A 26708-nucleotide genomic window follows, 5' to 3' on the forward strand; every position below is an offset into this window, starting at 1 on the left:
ACATCAAACCGAAATTTTTAGAAACCATAAATCTAATTCCCTGAGCCCTTCTTGCAAATCTCAGCCAACTGAGTCATCAGTGAAGAAATAATCATTTTAGTGGGATTCCTAAATAGCTCTCTGTACAGGTCTCATCCCAAGTGAGAGCAGTACACAGAGTACAGCTGTATCCAGGCAGGCTCATGTTTGCCTGAGCTTTAATCCTCTTGCAGACCAAATCCTGAACTTGAATGCACGGAAAATTGCTGTTGCTAATCTTATTTTGCAGGAAAAAAATTAATGTACTTCAACCAGCATCTGGCAAGGTACAGGCTTTTAGCCTCTGACTTAGAAGAAACCTCATATGCATATACACATCACTGGCTGGTAAAGTTTCTGGGATTATATTTTTTCCTTTAAAATTTTGAAGATGCAATAGCAGCCTGAATTCCCCTTTTCTGTGTTACGTATGGCTGCACAGTGACAGCAGGGCAGTAGACATTTCATAGGCCATAAAACCAGAATGGGCTTAATCCTCTTCTCACACTAGATTTACATTTGTGTGACTGTTAGTAAAGTTGGCAGCAAAGATGTTGACAGAACTGAGGGCTGGCTGGGGCCCAAGGGCACTGATTTTTAAAGGTGGCGATTTGGATTACTAAATCCTGCTTCCAAAGAAGCCTTAGCCACACTTCCGTCTCTTGAGAGCTTTTTTGTTCTCCATTGAATCATGGTTGCAAATGGGCTGTAGCCACCCAAGACATGTAGGTGTTGCAGTGGAAGCAGAGGCAAATCAAACCGCTGCTGGCTGAGAGCTGCTGCTGTTCCCCGAAGACAGAGTGCCAGCAGGGTGCCTGGGATGGTACGAGCGGGAGGCAAGCGCCCGCATCGTTCCTGCAGTCCTCAGCCCAGGTGTGTCCTAGAACTATCAAGACCTCCAACTACGGAGAAAGGGCCTTTTCCTGGAGGTGGCAAGGAAGGGAAAGGCTGCCAAGAGATTAAAACAGTCGCTGCTCAAAGTGAAACTACTGCAGGTCTTGTCTGAGCCTCAGAGAAAGAGCTTCGGGGGTGAGAGAAGGCCATCAAATGAAAAATGCATAAGCCCCTGGGTGCCTTCTGCTGCCCAGTTTTGCTTTACAAGCACATGGAGCTTACAAATGGCTCGTTGGAGCTATTTTGCAAAGAAGCTGCTTGCGCAGCCACTGTTATTTCCTCATACATCCTGCAGGTTCCTGAATCCAGACCTGGTATTTGACCTGTGTTTCTCCAGCGTCTGCAATGGTTGGCTGGATGCAGTGTTTCTTGGCAGGTTTCTCTCACCCAACTTCTGAAAAAAAGAGCCGAAACTGAGATGCCAAACTGCCGGTGGGACGCAGTGTGCTTGGGAGGCACCAGCCAGCCTTGGAGCGTGAGGGTAAAGCTGATAGGAGCAGTGTGGTCTTGATTGCAGGCTGGTTACAGTGCTCTTACAAATACACTGCGGTACAAGTGCTGCAGCAGCGACAATCTAAGGATAGAAGAGTTAATATTTTTTTATTAGATGGACTAACGTAAGTGGAAAAATGTGGATAAACTTTTGGGTTTAAGATAAGAGGATTCTGAACTCAAAACCTTGCCTGAGTTTACTGATAAGATCGGCTCAAGGTCTGATGGACTCCTAAAGGTCTGTTAAGACCTTGACCTGATCTTATTAAGAGTCTAACAGACTCCCAAAACACAGTCTGCTAAGCCCACTAAGCCCATCAGGGATGCAAGGCTTCAAGTGGGATCCAAAAAGGCTCTAAGTACCTGAAGCAGGACCTGTACAGGTCAGAGGTACCTCAGTACAACCCTGTGATCCAAGAGACTCCGCTCAGCTGGTATTGAGGGCTGGGGGTGCTCAGCTTTGAATTTTAATTTTCAGGATGGAATCTGAAGTTGCATCTTTTTGTGTAATAAACCCACCTCACCTGTAACTATGCACTTTAGGAGGTGGGAAAATGCAGACTGGATACCTGTACTTGTGCACAGCACCTGCCTTGCAAATGGAGCAAAATGAGCTGTGCCTTGTCCAGATTGCGGGTGCCTGTCCTCGGGGGACTAACCTGGGCTGTGCCTCTGCATGAGAGGAGGCCAGTGCCTCTGCTCTGAGCAATTTGAGACTTCACACCAAACTGCATGTTCAGCATTGATTACCTTAAGACAGCTATCGCCTTGAAACACCTCACCCATGCAATGCTACATAGGAAGATGTAAGTGCATGGTGCAGGCTCCTGGATGCTGCTGTAAGGTTTAGGCGCTAATTTGTAAGGGTAAAAGTCTTCAGTTTGTCCTGTCTTTAGCCAAGAAACATAGTCCACAGGCAAAACCAGGGGAAAAAGAGAACTGAAGAAAAGGTGAGGATATTTACTCTGGGAAGTACAGATTTACTAATTATGAACCTACTTCAGGAGATTTCCTACAGATTTTCTGTGAATTCAGTGTTATTAACCTATTTTTCTCTTTTGGAGCCGTGCTACTGTCCTTAAATTAGCTCGTGACCTGACAAAACATTTAAGCATGTGCAACCTTAACTATCTAAGTGTTTCCACTGACTTCAGCAGGAACAGTCAGGTGCTAAAAGCAGCATCCACGCCTAAGCGGTCTGCTGGATTGCCGTTTTACACGCTAGGGACAGTGTCATACATAATGTTTGGATTAAATGGGAGGGGGAAAGGGAGCATTTCTAACATGATTACAGTCAGATTTCCTTTTATGTTTTGCAGAGGAAAATAGTATGCAAATGCTGCACGTGCCCACATGGATTCAACCTTCTTTTCCTCTTTTTTGGATCTCCCTAATTCTGACAAACCAGCCGCCCCTGATTGCTGAAGAGAAACTCTCCCCGAGGCGTAGGGCCATGGGCATTTTTTGAGGGGCACTTGAATTTAGGCAGACCCATTTGCTTGCTTCTGGCTACACTTTCGCACTCCGACGCTCTTCCTCCAGTTACACCTTGGTGGAGATGAGGTGAATTGTGCCTGAGAACTGAGCCAAGGTAAAAATAACTGAGGTGGGGAGGGTGATGCTTTTTAAAAGCAGTCTCCTGGTCTGTTTGACGACACAACAGCACAAAGAGCTGCACCAGCACAATGGAGGGAGCGGAACCCAACCGCTCCATCAAAGCGCTGCCACCAAAAATGATGTCTGCAAAATTGCCGCCTTGTTTCCGCAGCGTTGCTGGTGAAAAGTCCAAAGGTGAGCTTCTATTCTCGCCCCTCCCTCCGCTTTCCCAATCCTTCTCTCTCCTGCGAGAGATGGCGTGAGCAGAGAGCAGCTGGGCACGGAGGCTGAGGTTTTTGGCACGATGCTGGTCCCTTGTTTTCTTGCTGTATTGTCCTGCTCCCAGCTCCAGCTTGTGCTGTGCATTCCCATCTGTGCTAGATCCTGCTGCCCCCTCAGTCGTGCTGACATACCTCTTTGTGTGTCCATACCGCAGTCAAATCCTGGGAGCAATCCAGCTGAAAACAAAGTATTCTTCTTCTGGGCTAACTTTCATCTGGCGCCCAGCTCCCGCTCCAGCACACACGCCATGCCAGCATGGCACAGGGGGTTGCACGCAGGGGAAAGAGGAGGGTCACCAGGTGAAAGGTTTGTTCTGGCAGACTACAGAGCAAACATGACTTAGGATATCCAAACAAACTTAGTTTACACAGCCATCACTATCCTTCGGAGTTAACACTTTATCCAGCGGACTCGGGGGATTTGATCTCCCCCTGTTGCTGGCATCCAGTTGTGCAAATTCTGCATCACAGAAGGGATGTCCCACCATGAAGCTCATGCCGTTCATCCACGTGGGACCTGCGAGTGTGAGATATCTGGGTGCCTTGCACAAGAGACATCCTGCAGCATCCAGCTCTGTGAGTTTGTTGTTCAGGGTGGCGTGGGAAGGTTGGGGCAAGACACGCCGCTGAGCTGGTCACACACACGTTTGGAAGGCACGTGGGAATTGCGAGGGCTTCTCATCCCCAGCACAGTTACCTTCACCATTGCTGGTTGTAGCCTGCAGGGCTGCTCTGCAGGTCTTTTCCTCAGTGCTCCGTGCATCCACCCAGGCAGCCCATTTTGGACACCCGTGGGCAGTAGGCGAGAGCCCTGCTCACACAGCCTCCAGCTGTTCACCGTCCACAAAGACTGATCCACGGCAGCCACTTGCCAACCTCGCTGGCAGCACCCATATACCCGTCAAAGCATGAGTCTCAGCACAGGGTTTCGTAGCTAGAAGGCTGTGTATAAAAAGAGAGATGAAAGCTTATTTTCAGAATGTCAGGCTGTACTGAGTAAACAACAGCTGGAAGATTTGGATATAAAGTAGACATATATGACTTAATTCTACCTTTGTGTCCCACACCTTTTTTTTATGGTATTACTATTTAATTGCTCGCATTATGCCTGTCCAATAATACCCTTTAGCATTAGTAAGACAGTGTTGTATCTTCAAAGTGCTTTACAAGCTAGTTATGAAATGCATCGTTTAAGTGAAAACAAGCACCTTGGGCTGGGACCTGTGCTTGTGTTTGACAAAGCCTGGCACGTGCCTCCAGTGCTGCATACCCTGGGCCAAGGCGCTGTGTGATTCGCGGCAGGGTTAAGCCAGCGAGAAGAGCATGCAGCAATAGCGTGCGGTGGTGTTCTCCAAGGCACAAAAGGTCGACTCCAGGAAACATTTTCTGCTGAATTTGATGGCATGTGGAAGAGTCTCAAGAGATGAACTAGGGGGGTGAAATAATTCTTCAAGTAACAGAGCTTGGCTTTGATATTGAATCTTCTTCTCTCCTTAAACACAAGACTGAAATCTGGCAATCAAAAGTAGTAAATCAGTCAGAAATGCTTGTTTCACTTTGAGGATACGTGTTACAGTAGCCATAACACAGAAATTAGGCAACTACAGCTCAGCCTGAACGCAGCCCTTTTGCCTTCAACTGTGTCCATGGAGTATCAAAGACAACTGTGTCACTACACAAACAGTGTATTATTAATTAATCCTCAATAAAACAAGTAAAAAAGTACAAAAAGAGCACTCAGGTGTTGACTTGTTGCAAGGACAGCATGAATCGGGCAGGTGTTTGGTGAGGCAGGGCAGTCAAGTTGTAACCGGTTTTGATGCTTCTGCAAGGCATCGTGTGCTCGGGCACCACTCAAAAAGGGTTCACTTTTGCCTGGAAAAGAAAAATTTCTTTACAGAAAATCAGGTCTCCAGATCTGGCAGAGTTTCTTTAGACACATCTGTGGGTATAAAGAGAAGCTTGAGCAAGTAGGTAGGTTTGGCTTTGTAGCCTTCAAATACAGGACCTTGCTTGCTTCCACTTTTTTAAGTTGGTTGATGTTTTATTAGCACAGATTGAGGAGAAATCCGATGTCCTGGCACTGGCAGGAAGTAGCTTTGGGAAAGTTATATTTTTCTTTAGACAGCTGGCTGACCTCTGGGTGCATAAAGCAAATCTCAATCCCAATATTTATATCTTCTCACTTTGTGAAGTCTACAGCCAAAAGCTGTCCAGTATCAAATGGAACAAATCTAAGGAATTTCTTCCTCTCCCTCCTCCAAAAACCCTCCTCTGAAGCTCTAAGAAAACCCCAACTTGTTCCATGTTCACACAACTGGCCCCCATTTACCCTTGCAGAGTTCTGGCTGGGTGAGTCCAGGTGATGCTCTCCCTGCAGTTGAGGGAAGAGCCTGGATCCGAAAGAAAGGGGAAGGCGACATGTGCCTGGGATCTGCGTGTGAGGTGAAGGGACCTGAGCTCGGGGAGGGCTATGGAGGCCATGCAGGAACTGGAGAGGTCTTCAATTTTTGCCTACTTCAATTCCTGATCTTCTAAATGATTTGGGGATGCTGCGGATTTGTGACAACACAAAAGTATTTTATTTCTCTGTGTCACCTGTGACCCCAAATCTCCCCGGACCAGAAATCTGTTCTTACCAACACACTGGTTTTCTTACTTACCCCCAGCACAACCCTTTACTCAAACCCCACGGACACACACAGCGTGGCCTCGCCTGGCTCCAAGGGCTGGGACGAGCAGCACTGGCAGGGAAAACACCGGGAAACCCCCGAGCACGAAGCCCCAGCCTGGTGCGGCCAGGGGTGCGTGGGGAGCAGGGGACCGTCCCCTTGCTCCCGCCGGGGCATCCCACGACACAGCCTGGGCCGTTCCGGCAGGGACCCGCCGTCTCCAGCTGCAGGAGGCTGCAAAGCGACGGCAGCTCCGCTCCCGCAGCTGCGGGGGACCGAGGCCGCCCCGAGGAGGGCCCCCCCCGGGCACGCCGGACCCTCCCGCCGCGGCGGGGGGAGGCGGAGCGCCGGCCGGGCCGGGCCGGGCTGAGGGGGCCGCAGCCGCGCCGCCTTCCCGCCCGCGGGCTCGCTCGCTGGCAGCGGCCGGGGCGGGGAGCGGCCGGTCCCTCCTCCTCCTCCTCCTCCTTCTCCTCCTCCTTCTCCCGCCCGCCCTCGCCGCCACCACCCGCGCCCGCCGCCGCCGATGCCGGGACTGCGCCCGCGGTGAGTCTGCCCCGCCGGGACCCGCCCGCGGGAAGTTGCGGCCCGCCGCGGCCCCGGCCCCGCCCGGCCCTGCTCCCCTCCGCTGCTCCGCCGCGGCGGTACCTGCCGCTCTTTGTTCCCCGCCGTCGCCGCCGCCTTTGTTCCCTCGGTGCCGGCTTCACCTTCGGCACCGCCCGCGCCCCCCGCGGGACGCCGCTGCGGGGGGGTGCGGAGAGAGCCCGCTCCCGGAGCGGGTTCCCCCCCTCTCCCAGCCCTTTTGCCGGGGAAAGGGGGAAAACGCAAGTGCGGGGCAGCGGCGGGAGTTCTCCCGGCGGAGCGGGGGGAGCGCGGCGGGGCACGGCCGGCGGCGGGAGCTGGGTCTTGTGGGAACTCCCGCCTCCCCTGGCCCTGCCCGGTGTCCGGCCGGCGGCTCGGCCGGGAGAGTTTCCCCGGCTGAAAGCCGGAGTCAGCCCGTTTTGGGGCGGGAGGAAGAGAGCCCGGGGACGGGGGAGCGGGCAGGGGGGTGCGGGCAGGTGAACGGCGCTTCCCTGCGACCTCGCGTCTTGCGCGGGTGCGTGGGTTGTCACTCGGGAAGCCGCTGCCGCTTGGGTTGCGCGTTTGGAAACTGATGGTGGGTACTTGTGCAGGCAAAGTTCTCAGCAGAGGGAAAAGGAGTAACTACGAGGGCCACGGGAGGTACAGGCGTCTCCTCCGCCTCTCTGTTATCAGGTCGCTGCTGCTGCCCTGGGTAAAACGTTGCCTGTTTGGTGCTTCCCACTGCACATGGGCTCCTTTCTGTCCCCCCCCCGTCCCCCCCCCCCCCCGTCCCTGCATGCTGTCCTCCCTTCCGCCTTCCCTCCCTCCCATCTTTCAAGGACTCCTGGCAGCCTCCTCTTCCCTCTCGGAGCAGTTACTAGGGATCTGTGTTACTGCGGCCCGTGGGATGCGGCATCTGGGGCTCTCGGTCTGTAACTTGCTGCTGAGGTGGTGTCAGGTGCGGCGTGTGCGTGGAATGAAGGGAAGGCTCTCTGTCCTCCTTTTACCTCCACGGCTAAAGCTGGGCTCAGTCTTCTCCCCATCCCCTCAAAACGGGGTCATTCTTCTACTCTATTCTGCCTGAGAGCTGCTGGAGGAGTTGGGAGGCAGAGCAGGTGCGCGCTCCTCGAGTTACTCAAAATGCACAGAGAAAAAAGTTTTGAGCAAGTTTGAGAGTTTCTCACAACCTTTGTCAGGTCCGTGACTGTTCCTCACACCTCTGCTTCCCTCTTTCAGGGTGCCTCGTGTCCCGTCTGTCCTCTCCCCCTCTCTCCATCGTTCCCATGTTTTCCTCCCCCTCAGCTTTCAGGGCAATCTCTCGTCACAAGACAGACAAAGACGTAAGGGCCACGTGCAAGATCCTGGCTAGTTATTGCGACTGTCGGCCAAGCTAACGACACTGCAGCTTGGCGGGCGCGTCTGTTTATACCTCTGTTTGAAATGCAATACCTGCAGAAGGGACACATGTGGCCTCTGGCGCCTGGTTAGCTGAGTCACAGGCTTGGGCCACTTCTGGGGTGGTTTTGTAGCTCCGAGGAGGAGCTCGGTGGCGGCTGTTAATGCTGCCCACGATAACAACATCCGCCACCCCACAGGCACAAGCATAGCCACCTTGCGTTGAAATCAGGGCAGCCTAAATAATTGATTTCCAAGGCAGAAGAAGGCACGTCGTAGTGGGAGGGGACGGGGCGGTGTGGAGCGAGCGTGCGGTGGCAGAGGAGCGGAAGCCCTGGCATCTGCAAGCGATGGCAGCAGGGACGAGTGGCAGCGGAGCGGGATGGGCGGTGACACACGGGAGTTTGGAGGGGTGATGCAAAATCAGCGGTGACCGCAATAAGTGTATCGCCCTGCGCTGATGAGTGCCGTGGGAATGTTTGGGCCCCTGTTGTGTGAGATGTTGTACAAACACATATGAATGATGTTCGTTCTTCTCCATAATGAAGGGTAATGAATTATAATTGCCTTTTTACTCTAGTTAGTCATAAAAACACATATCAAAGTTCCTTTATTTAAACAGTTTTTTACAAATAACCTCAGGAAACTGTATTTTAGGTGCCGTTGATATCATACCGTATTAAGAATTGACCATGATGGTTTAAGAGGGGCAAAGGAACTTTTTTTTTCTCCAGTAAAATCTGATGGAAAGTTCATTAAAATACATGCAAACTTTGTTGGTGTAGCTAGCACTCGGCCAGTCCCGTAGCGTGCTAGCTACTTTTTATTTATTTGTCAGGCAAAGATTTTAAGCGTAGACACAATGAAGTAATTCAAGAAGCGGCATGCATTACTGGCTAATGATCTAATAGGTTGAAAATGCTTTATCTCCCTAGTTGTTAATTTCAAGTTTTATGGTGTAAGGGAAAGTAACAAAAAGAAAAATTGTTGCTATTCATTCCTTTCCTGTTTTTAACTGAGGTTTATGTTATTTCTGATAGGTTTTTGGGCGAAGTTGCTTCTTGTTTCAGGAGAAAAATGCTTTGTTTTGGGGGAAAAAAGGGCCACAGTTTTTACTGAATTCATTGTACGTATTGTTAAACCCCTTTACCAGTAATTAATTCCATAAACAGTTAATTTAGCTCTGCTTGGTTTCCTTGCCGTCTGGATATAGAAATGAATTAAAGAAAAAGTCCCAAAGAGGGCATGAAGAAGCACAGCTTGGAAGATCAGGTATAAAGAGCCTCATTCATTTTGGTTTATCTGTAGTACAGGGATATGCCCTTACTCCATGAATCATCTCCTGACATCTGTTTGCAGCGCTGTTTTCTTAGCAACTGCAGCTCTGTTTTAGATCTGGACTCTCAATGCCTGGGTTTGTACGGAGAGATGCGAAGAGACGATCCAGGCTCTTCCTAGTGAAGCTGTGCCTTTCAGCCTATTTACCCAATGTCTTTTCTTCCCTGGGGCACAATAAATTCCGGTTTTAAAAGTCTACCAGCTGAGATGCTTTTTCCGTGTATGTGCAGAGAGATGCTTATCTGTTGCTTGCCACAACTGAAGTGTTTCCCCAACATGATGTGGCAGCGTGGGAGAGCACCTATCAGGTTGCAATGGGTTGTGCTGTTTCTCAGTGTTGAAGGAATGAGCCGTGTGTGCCGCCATGCTTGCCTTAGCTTTCCCGCGGTTTATTTTGAACTGTCACGGGACTTTTAGATGTGGGAGAGGATGTGGTCTCGGAGGAACGCTGGAAATGTAGACAGTGATGGCAGGGACCCACTCCCAGCAACATGCCTGTTTGAACAAGTAGTCGGATCAGGCGGTGGGATTATACGTGTGGAGTGTGGAGCGCTGTATGAGTAACACCTTGGGGCTGGATCCGTAAGCTGCGATTAAAGAGAAGGTGACATTTCATACACCTCTCGCCTAATCTTCCTTTGCCTGAATTTCGTCCCTGGCTGGTGTGGGTGGAAGACTCTTGTAACCGAGACAGAGGCGGCCACATAGCTACTGGGAGATCAGGTTGATCCGATATTTGTTGACTGAGTTCAGTGGTGGGGACTGAGACCTGGCTTGGGTCTGGGAGAGTTTTTTACTTGAGCTGATGTGGCTGAATTGGTCTGGAGCGTAAATATATGGGAGTACAACTGGTATGTCCATGCCAAGGGCCAGGCTCTATTCACCCTGCTCCCTCCTGTGCAGACATGCAGCCTCTCCAGGAGGAGCAGGAGATTATTCCTACTGGAGTGTGAATCAAAAAATACAGTCCACATTACACCATGAGGCATGGATTTGACTGCCTACACTTCCTGGACTGACTTGTGTCCCGTGCAACATTGAAGGGTGTTGGCAGCGCGTGGTCACTGTTAAGTATGAATGTATTTTGGGATAATGTTGAGAGAGGAAAGACCCCCAATGTCTGGAACATTTTGTCTGCGAAGGGGTTGCCCAGTGGAGATGAGAAGGCTGAACAGTGTCTCTGAATACTGGCCAGCTTCCTGCGACCTTCATGGATCACACACAAGCCCGGGTGTTAGTGAGGATACGACGAAGACAGTGCCTATAGATCCCCTAAATCACAGTGTTCACAGCAGGAGATGAAGCTTCTTCTGTGGAGATGCTTAAGGGCCAGGACAGGGACAGAAGAGGGAGTGGGGGGAAAAAAGCTTCTGTTTAGCTCAGCTACACACACAGGAAGGGAGCAGAAAGCTGTGCTGGGGAAAAGGGCTGGTGCAGAATAGGCTGTTATCTCCCACAGGAGGGGAAATGGGGTAGAGCTTTGGGCTTAACTTCAGTCTCTGGTCTCTCGTAGGGAGGCTTGTTTGCTTTCTAACCTTCCTGCAGCCTGCTGATAACTCCCGACACAATGCAGCCACACAGATTGGCTCGAGAGGTTTTTGAGGAATTGCTCTGACCCTGATACAAGCAGTACTATTTGTGGCCAGGGATGGGGAAGAAGAGAAAAGAATGGTATTAGTTATTTGAGCGTTAAGACTGGGGCTGCAAGTTCTATCAAAGGAAATTACAATTAACACTGAAAACAAAGCACTTGTAATTGCTTTCGTGGAAGCATAGGGAGGAGGCAGAAATGTGGGTTTTACAGGAAAAAGTTTTGCTTGCTGAATCTTTTGGCCTGTTGGTTGCCAGGAGAAAGTCAAGAAGTTGGTGAATGATGGAGTGAGGGGAACGAATATGCTGCTGAACATGCCTTGTTGGTCTGCAGCAAAAACCCCGTGTACACCTGGCCACAAAGTGGTTGTAAAGGCGCCTCAGAAATGGGTTTGGTTCAGTTTGCATTAGTGAGACCGCTGTTTTGTATTGAATTGTTTTTTGTTGTTAATAACCGCCTAAATGATGCAGGGAGAGAAATGAAAGCTGCCCCACAAGCAGCATGTAATGCTTCTTGGAGTCTCTCATGTAGTGAGCACTGTGGAGCTTTGGTGGTAGGAATATTTGATGAAAGCTTCAAGTGCAATGACTAAATGAAGCTCTTCCAGCAATGCCAAGCCTTCTCGTTGAAGGTGGTTGGATATTGTGTAGTTGGAAGGTGTTTGTGAAGGAGGGAAGCACAGAGTGCCTGCACCACGTGTCTCTGGTGGAGACACCGTTTCTCACTTAAGTGTAAACTGAGGGGGGTGCTTCTTTGCTTACTTCCTTTCCTCCAACTTAAAAGGGTGAGATCCATCTTGCCAAACTACAACGTGACTATCTGCATGACAGACAGTTGTCCAGACTCCTTTCATAGTCACTAGAGAGAAGCAAATGCTTTTGGGCCATGATTCATCCACACTGCATTGGACATCTAAAAATACATTGGACAAACTGCCCTAAAAGTGCCTGTTTCTCTCTGTGTTTCTGCAGAGTTCAAACAATGAGCGCGCATGGAGACATCTCTCTTGTAGCTGTTTAATGTCAGGAGAGCTGAATCTCGGCCAAAGTGTCTCATTTCCCAGCAGAGATTCTAGGAGGGCTCCCTAGTGTCCTCATTTCTACCGGACTCCGCGTCCGTGTAGGTTGTGCGGTGTAAGGTGCTGGGTCTGGAAGGCTTTACCTGAGACCACGGAGCAGACAACAATGTTCAGTTCAAAGCCTTCCTCCTCCCCTGGTCGGTCATTGGATTTGGAAAAGCTTCAGGCTGGACCCACAGTGCCAGACAATCTTCTGTTATAAATAAGAGCCGAAGGGGATTTGCAGGGTGGCTTTTTCAAGGTCGCACATCAGGTTAGTGGCAGAGGTGGAAGCAATGAGGATGACTGCAGGTTCCCAGAGGTGTGTTCCTTCCCCTGCCCGTGCGCCTTGCAGCAGCCTTGCAATCTGCTGCTCTCCCGGGGGCGAGACCAGCTGCCTGGCGCTTGGTGGTGGACGGCACCCGGTAGGTACTCGCTTCCTTTTTGTGAAAACTTTCTGCAAAAGTATATAGGCTGTTACTCATCCTCCTTTCCGTGCCCTTTCTCTTCCAAAAATCCCTAGGTCAGGCACGTAGCTGAATTATTGCGTATCCACTGGGCTGGTGTGGATTGTTGTATGTGTGCTCTCAATCTGCAGCAAACGGCTAAGCCTTGAAGGAGTCGATGTGCTCCACTTCAGGCTCGTAGTGGCTTGAGACAGCATGTGTGATTATTCAGTGGTGTTCAGATGTCGTCCAGAAACTTTAAACTGAGATGTCTAAAACTTGCAATGCGTATCTGAATGCAAAGCTCTGGGAGCTTGGGAGCTGTGACCTGGTCTGCTCTGAAATGTTGATGCCGCTGCTGTTATCTAGCGTCCTGGAAAAAAATTATCACTAGGTCTTCTGGAAAAAGCCTGACTTATCTGCACAGGTAAGCCAGGTGTGATAGGGATGAAATTTCTCTTCTGTGGAGAACTAGTTTACAGCAGAAGGACCTCATTTGCGAAATGAGATGGGTGTCTGGGGGGAGAATCTGTTGAAGGAATTTGCTTGTGTACTAGAGATATGAAGTACGGGCAAGTACGGAGTGTTAACTAGATCCTGTCCACTTCTGATTCCAGACAAATACCAGAGCATTCTCCTGTCTTTCTTGATAGGTGAGAAGGAGCACGATAACCGTGAAACAGAAAGGACATGTTGTCTGAGCTGGGATTCAATTCCTAGAGTTCTGCTTAGGGGGTCTGTGGGTGAGCTCCAAGAGGTGAAACGAGTTGCAATTTGATCCCAGAGAGAACAACTGGGGAGAGGAGGGAAAGAGCAAACTATTAAATAAGAGCTGGGAGAAAAGCCAGTCTCCAAAAATAAACATTGAAGATCAATTCCAGGTATTTCCTGGTATTGTCATCCTGCTTCATCAACCACTTGGACCTCAGCAAGCAGTTTCACAATTAGTAAAAAGTGACAGGTTTAGATTGTTTGGTGTTTTTTTTTTTTTAAGAGAAAAAAGTGTCTGATAGATTGTTCGCAATGTTTTTGTGCAGAACTGGGTGGGATCTTGGTGATGAAATACCCCTGGGATGAAGAAAGCAGAGCTTGTTATTGTAAGAGGGAAGCAAGAGCAGAGCCAGATTTGTTTCGGAGGAGTGAAAAATCTGAATTTTCTTCCCAGTTACGTGCCTAGGGCACCTTGGCAGTTCCTGAGCGGGAGGAAGCAGATACCTGTGCAATGTAGGTGTGAGCCAACACTGTTCCTGCAGAGCAGTCGTGCCTTACTAGTGCTGCAGGTAGACGTGGAATGGCTTTACAGATACTGTTTGTGAGTGAAAGCTTCAGCTTTGAAAAGCCTGGAGGTGAGACTGAGCGTGTTTCTTCTTGCAAAGAGTCTCTGAAAAGCCAGTCCAGGAGTTTACTGTACTGAGAGCCGGTGCGTGGATTGTAAGGAAGTTGAAGCATATCCTGTTCCAAGGGCTTGCGCTGGCGGTCACACGCCACCTCCTTGCTGGAGTTTCGTTCTGGATGGTGACTCCGAGAGGCGCGCCTCTGCAAACCGTACAGAAACACCCCTCAGAGGGCTGGGGTTGGCTCGGGCGGCCAGACGTGGCTGCAGCTTACCTCACCTGCTTGGCCGTGGCCTTGCTGCGGCTGCCTGGCCCAGGAGAGGATGGTACAGCAGCTCTGCTTATGCAATCCGCATTCTCTGTTGCTTGACTGAACTTGTCTATAAGTCACTTTTGTGTTAGTAGTATTGCTGCCTTTCAGCCAGGGAGATGCGTGGGGCTCTCGGGCATTCGTCCTGCTTGGTCTCTGTTGTAAGAAATCCTCATTCTCAAAGCGAGCAACCTGGACAGCTCTGGGATTCAGACACCGATGAGGAGATTCTGTCGTCCTGCACGTGCAGAAGGGCAATGCAGTGAAATAAGTAAGGCATCCTTTAGTCTGGGCTATTTCTGATTTGGAGCCCTTGGCTTTGCCATTGCAACTGTATTTCTTTTTAGTTTTGTATAGTGAGAACAGTTTATTCTAGCAGGTTACTGCGTAGCACCAGGTTCTTTCTCCTGGGTTGTCTATGTGCAGTTTGGCTGTTTGGTCCCTGCTGGCAACAGTACTGGTAAGAATAACAGTGTTGGGCCTGGTTTTCACTGTGCACAAAAAGTTATTCTACAGGCTTGAAACTCTGCTATAAATCAGAGATTCAAGTTTGTGTGGGTTTTGGTTTCCTTAAAGCAGCTAATCCTTTGAAAGCAAAGAGAAAGACATTTTATTTGTCTTAAGCAGTAAACAAAAGTGCTTTACTTAGCGGAGCAGCACAGAGGGTCTGCTGAGTTGCCCCAGCAAAGCACCGGTTTTCTCCCGCAGTGGAGGGTCCTGCACAGTCAGCGTGAGAGACGACAGCGTCAAAAGGCTCTTCTCATGTGTGCAAAACCAGCACAGACATGTGAACGTGCAGGCTGCACTTGTAGGAAGGCTTCTTTGCCTACAGAACTTGAAGTACATGGGACAGAAGGTGTAAAAACAATCAAACAAGACCCTGCCTAGCACTCTGCGGGGAATCTTCAGCTAGAAGAATTATGTAGACATGAAAAACTCGCTCTTTGGAGAGGCAGCCCCTCCAGGTCAGAGCAGAGGTATGCTAGGGGGAGAGTGGTAGTGTGCATTGCTGTAGCCTCAGCTGAACATGCTTGAGAAAGAAGCTGATGAATTTACAGCTGCCAGGCTAGGACCTATCATTTAAATTGTAATTTGCCCTTCAAATTTGGGAAGCTTCGTTTGCCATTTGCTTGACAAATCTCTCTTTTGTGTCCTCCTTCTGCCTGCGTAAAACAGCGAGTGGTGCAGGAGAGAGCTTCTTCAGTAGATTCCTTTTCTCTGCTATATTTAGTGATCAAAACAAGTTCGTGATCTTTACAGGAATACTGCCAAAGCAGATAGGTTTATCATGAGATGTGCCCTTTCTCTTTTGGCTCCCAAATACACGTTGCATTTCACTTTCCTCCCCTTTCCTGACACCATCAATGGCTCTGTCTGCGGAGGTCTGTTGTGCAAACAGTGCACTGCTGCTTCCAGTGATTTTGCTCAGTAAGAACAAGTCCCTGCTTTAGTGAAAACCCCTGTGTTTAGATTGCTTCTATCCCTACCTTTCCCTTTTCTTAATTTCCTAAAAGAGCAGATTACTGCTCTTCAGGAAGATCTTTCTGAACACGAACAGCCTTATTTAATTGAGAAACTCCAGGCCTTTTATTGCTTAGGCAAGCTTCACTCAACAGAATAATCTGTTTGTTAACCATCTGACTGTTTCCTTTATTTGGGGAAAAAGGGAATTAGGAAGGCAATGGAAAGAGAATATTTGTATTCCTTCAAAGGCAGAATATTACTAAGAGCCTGATTCTCATTAATATCATGTCATTAATACAAACCAGGTGTAGTTATTATATACTGCTATTTTAAATACCTTCTGCACCATGTAAAGTGGCTGCAGTGTAAATGGCTGTGAGTCTTTATTAAAACATTAACCAGAGAATTTCAGTTGCAATCTGGGAGAAAGGAAGAAACATTTGTAAAAAAAGAAAGAACTTCTTGCAATACTTCTTGCTTGCTTAAAGCAGGCAGTGTTGTCCAGTTTGTTCCGATCAAGCAGTCTCCGGCGTGAGAGTTGAGCTGCTCTGATTGCAGGCGATTCCCTCCCCCTTCCTTTCTCAATTGTAATAACGGACTCTGGGCCAGGAAGCCCTGAGGAAGGGGCAGGATGAGCTGTGGGAAGGGGCAGGATGAGCTGTGGGAAGGGGCAGGATGAGCTGTGCGCAGCCCTTCACTTCTGTGATGGGAACTGCACGCCTGAAGGTCGGGGGTCCGTCTGCGCCACGCGGTGCCGGGACTGCTGTGGCCATGCTGGATCGTCTCCCTGTGCTGAAAGGAGGCCAGGCAGAGTGTGGCTACTCAGCGCTGGGACCGGCTACCGGCCTTGCCGGAGCCCAGGTAGCGAGGGCAAGGGGGTCAGATAGGGGCAGCTTTCGTGTGAAAGTGGAGAAGGCCTTGTAGGAGTGAAGTGACAGCAATTGCCATCTTGTCGCGTGCTTTCCTCGTTAACCGAGTGGGTACGAGGAGGTCGTGTTCATGCACTGGATGTACTTCCCACGTGCAGCACAGATCTTGAGCTGGTTTGCGTTTCTCCTGCTGTTTTTATGGTGACTCTTCCCCGCAGCCACGTTACCTGCGGGAAGCGGCCTTGGAGCTGCAGCCCTGCGTGCGAATGACCCCTGCGTTGGAAAAGCTTTTCCATCCTGGCCTTGCGGCAGCACTCTGTATATACAACCTGGCTTTTTGAGCATAATTGGAGGCTTCTGGGCATTGCACAGGTAGACTTGGGCTGGGATGTGCTTACGGGCTGTGTGTTTTGGAGATTGATTTGTCGTCCAAACCCTTCGATGGCGCAATGAAGTTGCCATAGTATTTTTGGCTGCCTGCATAGCAGTGTGCCCTGGAGTGATCGAGGGGCATGGCATCAGCTTTCTGAGCCTCCAGGCATTCATCGCTCTCCCTTTTGACATTAACAACTGTGATTTTGCGTTCTGAGCAGTCCTTGTTTTTATTAACGATGTGGGAAAACTTGGAAAAACAGTTGAAAACGGAATGTTTTCTCCAACTTTTAAGTATGCTTCAGCACTGCATTTCCACTTGGGAATAGATAAATGTGAGAGAGACTTTTATTCTGAGGGCAAGCAAATGCATCCTGTGCCTCCATGGGTCAACTTCTGTGAATGTGCGAGCAAGGCTTAGCTCTGTTAATAAAAGCATTTTTTTGTGTGTGTTAACAACAGCATGGAGTTAGTGCAGTTTTCAAACTGTGTAATTGTACCAGGGTGACTGATATATTACCAGCCCCCCCCCCAAAAAAAGAAAAGTTCAAGAAAGACACTTTCCTAGCGACGTTTTTAAATTGATTAACGCAATGAGACGATCCATTGTGCTTCTGTAACAGGATGTATTACTGATGTGTAAATCAAAGACAGACCAGCAACATTTGTTGGCCTTAAAAAGTGGTGTGGCTTTTGTAAACTCACATGCTTGTCCTGGCATGTTTTCAAAAATTATAAATAGATCACTGGGAAGTCCCTGGATAACAAAAATGTACTGCTGCTGGTTGTCATAAATAAACTAATAAGAGATGTCTTGGTCTTGCAGCTTGTATTCTTTGGAGGAGTCCTTAGTTGTGCATATAGTTCCAGTGTGTTGGTTCACGTGAGGCAAGACTATTTCTGTGGCAATGAGGTGTAGCGTTGTGTCCATCTCTTGCAGATCTCGTGCTCTCTGGGCTTGGTTCCTTCTGAGCAGGGCTGTTCAGCCTTTTCCAAGCTATTCCCTTTTCCTTTCCTTCATCTGCAGCTACTGATAGCTTAGGAAGACCCAAGGCCAGACTTGTTTCAGCATTATCCCAAGCAGTGTGGAGTCTCTCTAATGCCACATGCTCTAATACCACTTATTAAAAGACTGGCTGATACCCATCTGACTGCTGTAGGGTATTATGCAGGATCAGAAGGCTATAGCCTCTTTTCCCTATCACCTTCGAAGTGGAAACCTAATGGAAGCGCAGGAGAGCGCAGAGAATGTGCCATTATTGCTTACTGGATGATGACAAATATTTTTTTTCCTGCCAGAGAGAAGTTGTCAGCTCCTCAAGTGGGGAAGCGAAGGTAGATATGTCAATGGTGCTGTCCTGGTTTTTGCTACCTGGTGATCTGGCTTTGAAGGGAAGGGGATCAGTATGTTTGCTGTGTGATCCCATTCCAACTGTGGACATGTGTACAATCTGAGATGTCCCACAAGAGCAGTGTTGGCAAGCATTTTAAATGTGGAAGGGATAAGCTTCAGTCCGGAGTAGAACCTTAAGAAAAGAGAGTGTTTTAGTGCAAAGATCGTGGAAAATGCATGCTTTAAACAGACCTTCCTCCCTGTCCCCACACTGTAAGAAAAAGGGGTGAAACCCTTGTAAATGAAGCGTTGAGGAGAAAGCATGGCCATCAAACTTAAGTGCTGTGTGAACTTCTCTGACTTAACAGAGGTGTGAGCACATCAGGAGTGAAGGGAAAGGAAAACGTAAAGAAGCAAAAACCCAAACCAACTTGATGTAAGGGATTCTTCTGTGATAATTCTTTAGATCATATTATCATGATTTGGATCCCAGCAGTTTGCCTTTAGGGAGGCTGTAAGTGACAGACTCACAGAAAGATAGTTTACCACAAGAAGTCAGCTCAGCAGCACTTTGCAAGGCTCAAGACTTGCACTTCTGCATGTTACTGCTTCTTTCTGAATGTCAAATAAACTGAGATCATTGTAATAACCAAAAAGGAAAAGGGTCTTCAGTCAGTCTGCATTGTGCAGCTCTGCTTCCTTTGGACTAGTTCACCAAAGATAAAAATCTGCCGTTTCTGTTCATGACGTTGGCTCGACTGAAAGCATGAGTAATAATAATCTGTTGCTAGGAACAGACTTCAGTTTACATGTAGAGGCCTCTATGGAGGGAAAGTCTTTTGAGTCCCTGAGCGGGTCATAAATAATCAGTGGCACTTCAAAGCAGGAAAAGTAAAAACAAGCGGTTGGAGATGCCATGCAAAGATGTGTGTAATTCCTATTGCAACACCAGTGGAAAGCACGTAGCCAACATAATTGGGAAAATATGGGGCATGTGTCTACGAAGGCAAAACCAATGAAGCAGGGATTTACTAACTGTGGATTATAATATTCAGCTACCTCTGGCTGGGCTTGTTTGCAAGGTACCTGCTGCTTTCAGCTTTAACGAGTGCACATCTGAGCTAATTTCATGCCATATGAGTTTTCAAGATCGGCTCGTGGGGACGGGTCTGAGGGTACATCTGTGCAGCAGGCTGCGGCATGGTGTGGGGACACCCAGGAGTTAGCTGTAAACTCAGAGGCTGCAAACGGCCTTACCTGGGACAGTATGGAAATGACGCCGGCTAGTTTGTCTTGCTTCCTAATTAGTGTGCACAGCTATTTTGTAGAAGGGACCTTAAATAATTAATGAAATACACATTTTATATTTTAACTGTAGTTACATACGTTGTTTTGAAAATGGCAGCGGTTTCACTGCAGAGGAACATACTGTATAACTGCAATTTTTTTCATACTTGTAGTAGCAGCTGAAAGACAAAGTTTGCAAACCACCGTGATGCAAACTGTAATGTTAAGGCTATGAAATCCTTGCTAATGAATCTTCCAAATCCATCTGAAACTTTTTTTCCTCTTTTTTTTCTGAGACAAGAATATCCTTGTAAAGACCCTGCTGAAGAAGAGCATCTCTTAGGTCTTATTGGGACTTAAGCCTCACTGGAGACATGGTGTTTAAATCAATGTTGTCTATTGTTATGATAAAATCTCTGGAATGTTATTTTCAGGTTAGTTCCTTGAGGTTTCTGGTCCACTATCTGCTCTTATGTTTCTCTCTGTCATCGTGCCTATGTCTGTGTGCTAATACCCAGTACATTTTTTTAATCTGCTGGCTGATTTCAGCAACGGAAGAGAGATTCCAAGGAAGTTAAGTTCAAATTATGTGATATGACTGTACTGATGTAATTTCCACCTATGTTTTTAGGTGCCTATTGTGAGAACAGCTGGAGAGGGAAGGGGAGAAGTACTCTGCCAGTACCCACTAGAGGAAAGCCTGGGTTTGAGTCTTGTGAGTGCCCTTATAATGGGAAAAGCTTTTGTTGATGGTTGAACCGTTTGAGCTGCAGGTTGAGGCCAGGTGGTCAGGAATTTACTCCTTTGGAGAGCACCAATGGAAAGCTTTTCTCTTGAGGGCATTCGTAATGCACCTTTTTGGTGTGCCTTCTCCTATCCTGAAGGAAAGATGAGCTCGCACAACAGCTCTGATGCAATTCATGTAAGTTAATCAACAGGAAACAAATCCGTTGGAAACAAGGTCCCAGTGTTCCTGGGACTCTCTTTGGCTCTGTGATACTTAGAGGTTGTTTCATAGGTTATCCCAAGCAGTTAAATGCTTTCCTTTGTTAATGACTGACTCTCCAGAAAGAGGGAAAGACAAGGTCATTTTCTTCACCTTTGGTTTTGTCTGCACTGAAACAGCATGATGTCGTTTGAAAGCATTTGATTTATTTCCAACAATATGGGTATATATTTCATAGTTGTCCAGCATTTCACGGAAATGAAGGATTTGCTTTAGCTCTGCAGGTTTGTTGAGTTGTTATGAAACAAAATAATCAACTTAAATATGAAGCAGAAAAGATGATTGTTCTCAACCTCTATGTAAGGTATTGCTAAGTAATGTTACCAATAGCTTGATGGTTCTACACTCTTCAGATGTTGATATAATATAGTTACACTTAATATGCTTTGTTTGAATGAAGTTCGGGGGTGGAGGGCAAAAGGACTAGCGTATTGTCCCTGTATAATCCCTTCTCAGACAATCTGTACCTTGTACCTTTTAAAGAATACTAATCCTTGCAGGTATGTCCTCCAAGAGTGTGTGCGCGTGTCTCTTCCAAAGCAGCTGTGGAGTCTTCTGTTGGGGCAGGGCAGGAATCAGAGGCAGGGCAAAATGTATGTGCTTTGTCGGATGGTGAACAGAGGGTTTCAGGGACGTGAAAGCTTTAGCATAAACTTACCTTGTATTACCTGCACATTTTTATAACCTTCACTGTGGATTTCTTGAGTGGATTTCTGCATTAAAAAAAAAAAAAAAAGTTAAAAAAAAATCCCATCCTTTTGGGAAGGAGGCCTTAATAGGATATAGGAACATATGCTTTTTTTTTCATTTATACATGTTCTATGATCATATGCCATAATTTAAGTTAATTAATAAAGTAACTTAATTAAACTTAATTAGTGCTTTAAAACCTAACGTACTTTCTGCTTTAAAATCCTGAAGATTTTATTAACTTCAGCTACTTTCATGCTTAGAGATCTGAACTGAGGCTGGAGTCCCATCACATGAAGTGCAATACAAGCACGTAGAAGGACACACTATGTACTGTGTGGTTGTTGTAGCTGGCAAGAGATGGGGACAGAGGAGCAACAGTCACTGAAAGTTTGAAAATGCATTTTGTTTCATTTATGAAACTTCCTTTACTGCTGTTTGTGGCTCTTGCATATTTCCCTGTTATTATAGAAGAATTTTAATACTAAATCCTGTTCCCTTTCTCTTCCCAATGACTTTAGCATCATGAAAATTAGGTGAATGTGACTTGGCTCCGCCTGTGTCACCATCTCAAATCTGGGTGCATTAAAGTCGAGCATATATGTATGTTTTCACTGTTTGGGGATTTCGTGCTGCTTTTGTGCCTTTAAAAGAAAATCCTTAAACAGTCTTTAGTTTAAAATAAAATTAACAAAGTGAGAATAAACTTGTGTTAAAAAGTGCATGCATTGCCACTGATGTTGAGTGCGTGTCCCAGAACCACAGGAACGTATGTATGTATGTAGTTTTGGGGATGTCTTGCTTGTAGCTTATGCTGTTGTGGCAATGGTGGCTGTCTATGTGTATGCTTCTAGTCCTGTCCCTCTACCTTTACCAGACACCCAATTTAAATTATAACCTTAGGTCCAAATTCAGGCAAACTCATTGATTTCACAGGTGGATTCATTGTTGCCCATTATTTACTATCTCTTAAATATCTCTGAAGGTCTTCATTTGGCCACTGGAAAATTCAGGGTGGAGGGAAGGCAGCTAACTTTCCCTCTGTCTTGGCAGCAAAAAGCAACAGATCTGATGATGTGGTGCGGAATTTGCTTACATACCCCCCTCATTTGGGTCTTGCTGCTTAGTTAGTAGCCTTCAAGGTGGCAATCACAAAATCAAATTGAAGACATACAGTGATACCTAAAAGATATTAAGGCCACCTGACATTGTGCATTTTTAGACTTTGGTTTTGCAGTCCTTGGTCTGCAGAGAAAAAGGAAGGAGAGTCCCAGGAAAGTTTTTATCAGTGGTAGCTAACTGTGTGGTTATTTTTTGGTTGTCTGACTTGAGGCTCATACTCTTAGCTTAAGAACAGAGGACTACTGAGAGCTCTCCAGGGTTGGAAGTCCAAGCGTCCTTTAAAGGCAACCACTTTATGTTGTCTATTTCTAAACAAATCCAATCTTAAAATCACATACAGCCTTTGTGCTAGTTGCCTGTGTTGGGAGGCTTTATTAGAACCCAGTATTTAGAAATCTTCTCATTTCCATCCTAACCTCAAGGCATGGCTTGTTTATATCATCTTGTTCTTGTGCCTGCCAAAGATCAAATACTCCTTTTCCTCTTCTTTTTGCTGGGCTAAGCAAGCCAAACTCTTGTGAAATATTTATTCCTTTCCTCTGATTATCTAGATAGGTCTCATCTTTATCTGCCCCAGCTAGAACTCCCCTTTCTTGAATCTGGTGCCTTGAGTTTTAGTTCTAAGTTGATGACTTGCAGAAATGCTGCATACTCACTGCAGCAGATGGAATCGGTGCTTTGGCCAGATGAACTAATATCTATTTCTCTGGAAAACCAGAGTCAAATTAGCAACTTTTTTTACCTCTTTATTCTCTCCGTGCCTTTGCTTGTCATCAGTAAAATGATGTCCCATGGCAGGGCAGCGGGGGTTGGACTAGATGATTTTTAAATGTATCATGTGTCGCCCCCCCCCCCCTCCCCCCCCCAACCCAACCCATTTTGTGATTCTAAATGTCCAGTGATAACCCCTGATCTCACGTAGATGCTGTAGTTGTGAATTGATTGATGTTTGTGAAGTGTTCAGATGCCAGGGTGATGAGTGCCATAGAAAATCTTGTGAGGAACTTAATAATGCTGTCATCAGAGCAGCTCCTGCATGAAGCACAAGGACATGCATTGTTCAGGGTGAGGAAAACAAAATATTGAATAGTCCTCATTAAATGTGTGTTGTCCTTTCTGCGCAGTGAGTGAGACAGAGTGAGGAAAAACAGTATATAGTAGAGTAAACAAAGGCTGCCTCATGATTCATATGAACAAGAGACAGAATGTAAGAATTTCTCTGGCATTCTTCAATATTACATTTCCTTACTCCGTCTATTCACGCCTTTTATGTTGACATATACTTGGTGGATGAGTTATTAATATATGTTGTGTAAATCCTAGTATTTCTGATGGAAAGGTTATAGTTATTTAGGTAACAAAGCTTGTCTAAGGTGAGCCCTTATATAATTTTCAGCTTTAATTCTTTTTGAATGTGTTTAATTTTTAAGTTCTTGATAAAATTGAGTCAGCATCTCGCTATCTGTTTTTTCCTACAGTGGAAAATAGCTACTGCAGTAACAGAAAGACACAACATATGATTTACTAAAGTTGCATTAGAGATATAGGAGGTATCCAGGGAGAGGAAAACGGAGGAGTTGGAAAAAGAAGGTCCTTTATGAGGGCTGAGGAGTAACAAAGGTACCAGACAGAGACAGAAGTTGTGATTATTCTCATAGGATAACCACTGCTTTTTCATTTTACCTTAATCTTTGAAGATTCTGACTAAGTTGTTTCTATTCTGCAACAATTATCTGGGCAGGAAGAGAGATTTGAAAACTACAAAGATTTTAAAAAAATGAGGTTTGGCAGCAACAAATCTGCAGAAGGCACTCACTGTAAGTCTTTGTCACCCTGGCTTTCTCAAAGAAAGCAATTGTGTTTTAATTTTCCTAATCCTAGTGCTTTTGTTTTCATGGCAAGACACACTGGGATCCATGGTTTGCATTGTGGAGTGCTGCTGGCCACCGTCAGAAAAGGATCAAGGGACCAAATCTTGGATCCATGCAGTAGGAACAGTTGTTTTAGTCTGTATGAGCTAAGGAAATAGCCTACCAAGGGAAAGAAATGAGTTTTCTTTTTTTCTAAAAAAAGAAAATCCAAAACAAAACGCATGTCTCAGCACCACACACTTGAGCATCATCAATTTTTATGTAAAACTGTACTGATTTTCTTCTTTTTCCCTTTTTTTTTTGGTTATAATTTCAGTTTGGAAATTGACTAAAGAATCTCCATCGAATTTAATATGGCATCAAAGCAGTCATCTCCTTCAACAGAGGAGCAGGCTTCCTCCGAAATAGACGAACTCCAACTATCACTGCAAGGTAAGTTACCGTAGTTTTCTGTGCCTTTGTAATGTAGATTTTTGGCAAAAATTTGTGACTGTAGATGTGTACAAGTTGAAGGGAATTCTGATGAAACCTGTTAAAACTGGCATTATGGTCAGAGTAGTTAGTTCGTGTCTGTGCTTCTGTGCAGATATTTCTGTGTTTCGTGAGAGACGCTTCAGCAGTGAAATGAGAGATAACGGCTCTCGTAGTACTTTCTCGTATTTTCAGATCTGCTGCCTTTTTTGGTACAGATGTGCTCACTGGTTCTTATGTTTTGTTACTCAGAATACATGTTACTGTAAACTCTTTTCAAGGGAGGCGCCAGCATGAAAACAGTCATGCCATTTCATTAGTTTCCGTGTTTTCAATTTGCTGACAATTAGGTGGTTACATTAAGCTGTCTTAATGAGGCTATTAACTACAGTACTATTTTATTTTATTTTGTTTTTCTGTTCTTACTGCTGTATCTCCTGCAAGTGTAGAAAGATAGCTTGTGGCCAAAACAAGTAGAAAATTTTTGTGGCTTCTAAACAAATTTCTTACAGGTCAGAGTCTTTCATCCTTACTTGCAATGAGTTATAACTTGTTAAGGAAGCACTCACTGACTGATTTTTAATTGTTTTGATTTAATGGCAGCTACCTAGACAGTTAAGTGATAATGAGTGCATCAGAGCTGGCCTCTCAGATAGGCTTTGTGAGTTTTCCTTCTGTAAGAATTTCCTGGGAAGGCTGATTCTCCTTTGAACATATTAATGAAAACATTCATGGAGGCTATGAAGGAGGCTAGCCCAGGCAGCAGGACTAGCACTGCTGGAAAGCCTGTCTATGATGTGTGTAGAGCCCGATTATTCTAGGACGCGGGGGCTAAGTCATGTTTCCACAGAACTATTTCCCTTTAGCTCACTTGCAATGAAATTACTATGGTGCTTAGTTGAGAGAAAATATGTTAAAAACAGATGGTGCAAAAGAATATTCTGCCAAGTCACTTTTACGATCCGTTTTTGCCCTAATATTGTCATTGAAGCCATGTGTTTTGATGAGTGAGTGTTAACAGTGGTCTAAAGCTAAACGTCTTTAATGGTGAACTTTCCTCCGTTTTGCTTCGGTATTACATTTTCAGGAGAGCAAGCAAAAAACCCCTAGCAGACAGGAGCTAGCCTGACTGTTGCACCATGCACAGCTTGTCAGACACGCATTTGTTGTGTCAGTCAAACTCAGCCTTCGGTAGAAAGAGTGAGGTGGCTGTTGTCATGAAACGGGTTTGGAAACACTATCTAGCTTTCAGGCGGCGGGCACTGAATTAAAGTTACATGCGATTTCAGAATAGAGTTTTATTTTGAAATAATATTCATGCTATTTTCTGAAAAGTCAGGTCAGTGTTTGTGTGGAATAACAGTAGGGTTTTTTGGTCAGTATCTCGGTGAAAGAGCCCTGCTTATTAAAATTGAAATGACGAAATTAGATTTCTGTGCTGTAATAATTTGAACTCCTAGATTATGCTGAAATGACCACACTGCAAACCTGGGGCCAAGCTGTATGTGCCTGACTTGTAAAACAGCCGGAGACGTCCCTTAGAAGTGCCATAGGCAATTTTTGTAATGATTAAAGATGCAACAAATGGTGCAGATATATATGGAGCTGTGACACTGCCACATCTCCTCTGGGTCAGACAAGCAAATGGTGACACAGCTGTGATGAAGCACTGAAGACACATTCTCTGACATGTCATATAGAAACCATTAGTAACTCTGCCTGCGGATCTGCGGTAGCAAAGGTGAAATAAGAATAATAGGATCACTTAAGGAAAAGGGTTTTTTGAATAATAGAATCTTGGGATGAGATTTGCAAAGCAGCCGGAGACATTGATTCCTTTAAATAATCAGGTTCACCTGGAGAAGTTTTAGAGAAATCTCAGATACAAGGAACGGCTGCTTATAACTATTAGAAAAGCAGCCTACTTTTTGGGTGACTAAAGGTGGATGTAAAACTGGTTGTGCTCTGCTTTTCAAATTGTTAAGGTTTAGCTTCAAAGAGTATGTCCAGCGTTGTGTAATACACAGCGTAACAGGAGAAATGCATAAATAGTTGGCACAGAATAAAAAAGTAGGAGTAAGATCTAGTCTGGATTGCTCATATTTTATTCTACATTTAAATACTTTGTGATCCAATCTTCTATTTTCCTGAAATTTCCTTATTTCCTGGTTAACTAGGACAAGATCAACTTACTGTGCCAATTGGTTTGGTCATAGAACTGTAAAGTTATATGCCTAAACG

At 46.2% G+C, this 26708-nt stretch overlaps 1 protein-coding gene across 1 annotated transcript in view; it reads left to right on the forward strand.

The window, feature by feature from the left end:
- The first annotated feature begins 3089 nt into the window (after nucleotides 1–3089).
- The window catches only part of SYNE2 (spectrin repeat containing nuclear envelope protein 2), a 209083-nt gene continuing 185464 nt past the window's right edge, over nucleotides 3090–26708 (forward strand). The window contains exon 1 of the mRNA XM_086462965.1: nucleotides 3090–3195. Coding sequence (XP_086319091.1) covers nucleotides 3090–3195 — 106 coding nt within the window. The remainder of the gene's footprint in view (nucleotides 3196–26708) is intronic.

Source organism: Leptosomus discolor, chromosome 3, assembly GCF_034619465.1.
Source record: "Leptosomus discolor isolate bLepDis1 chromosome 3, bLepDis1.hap2, whole genome shotgun sequence".
NCBI classification, from domain to species: domain Eukaryota; kingdom Metazoa; phylum Chordata; class Aves; order Leptosomiformes; family Leptosomidae; genus Leptosomus; species Leptosomus discolor.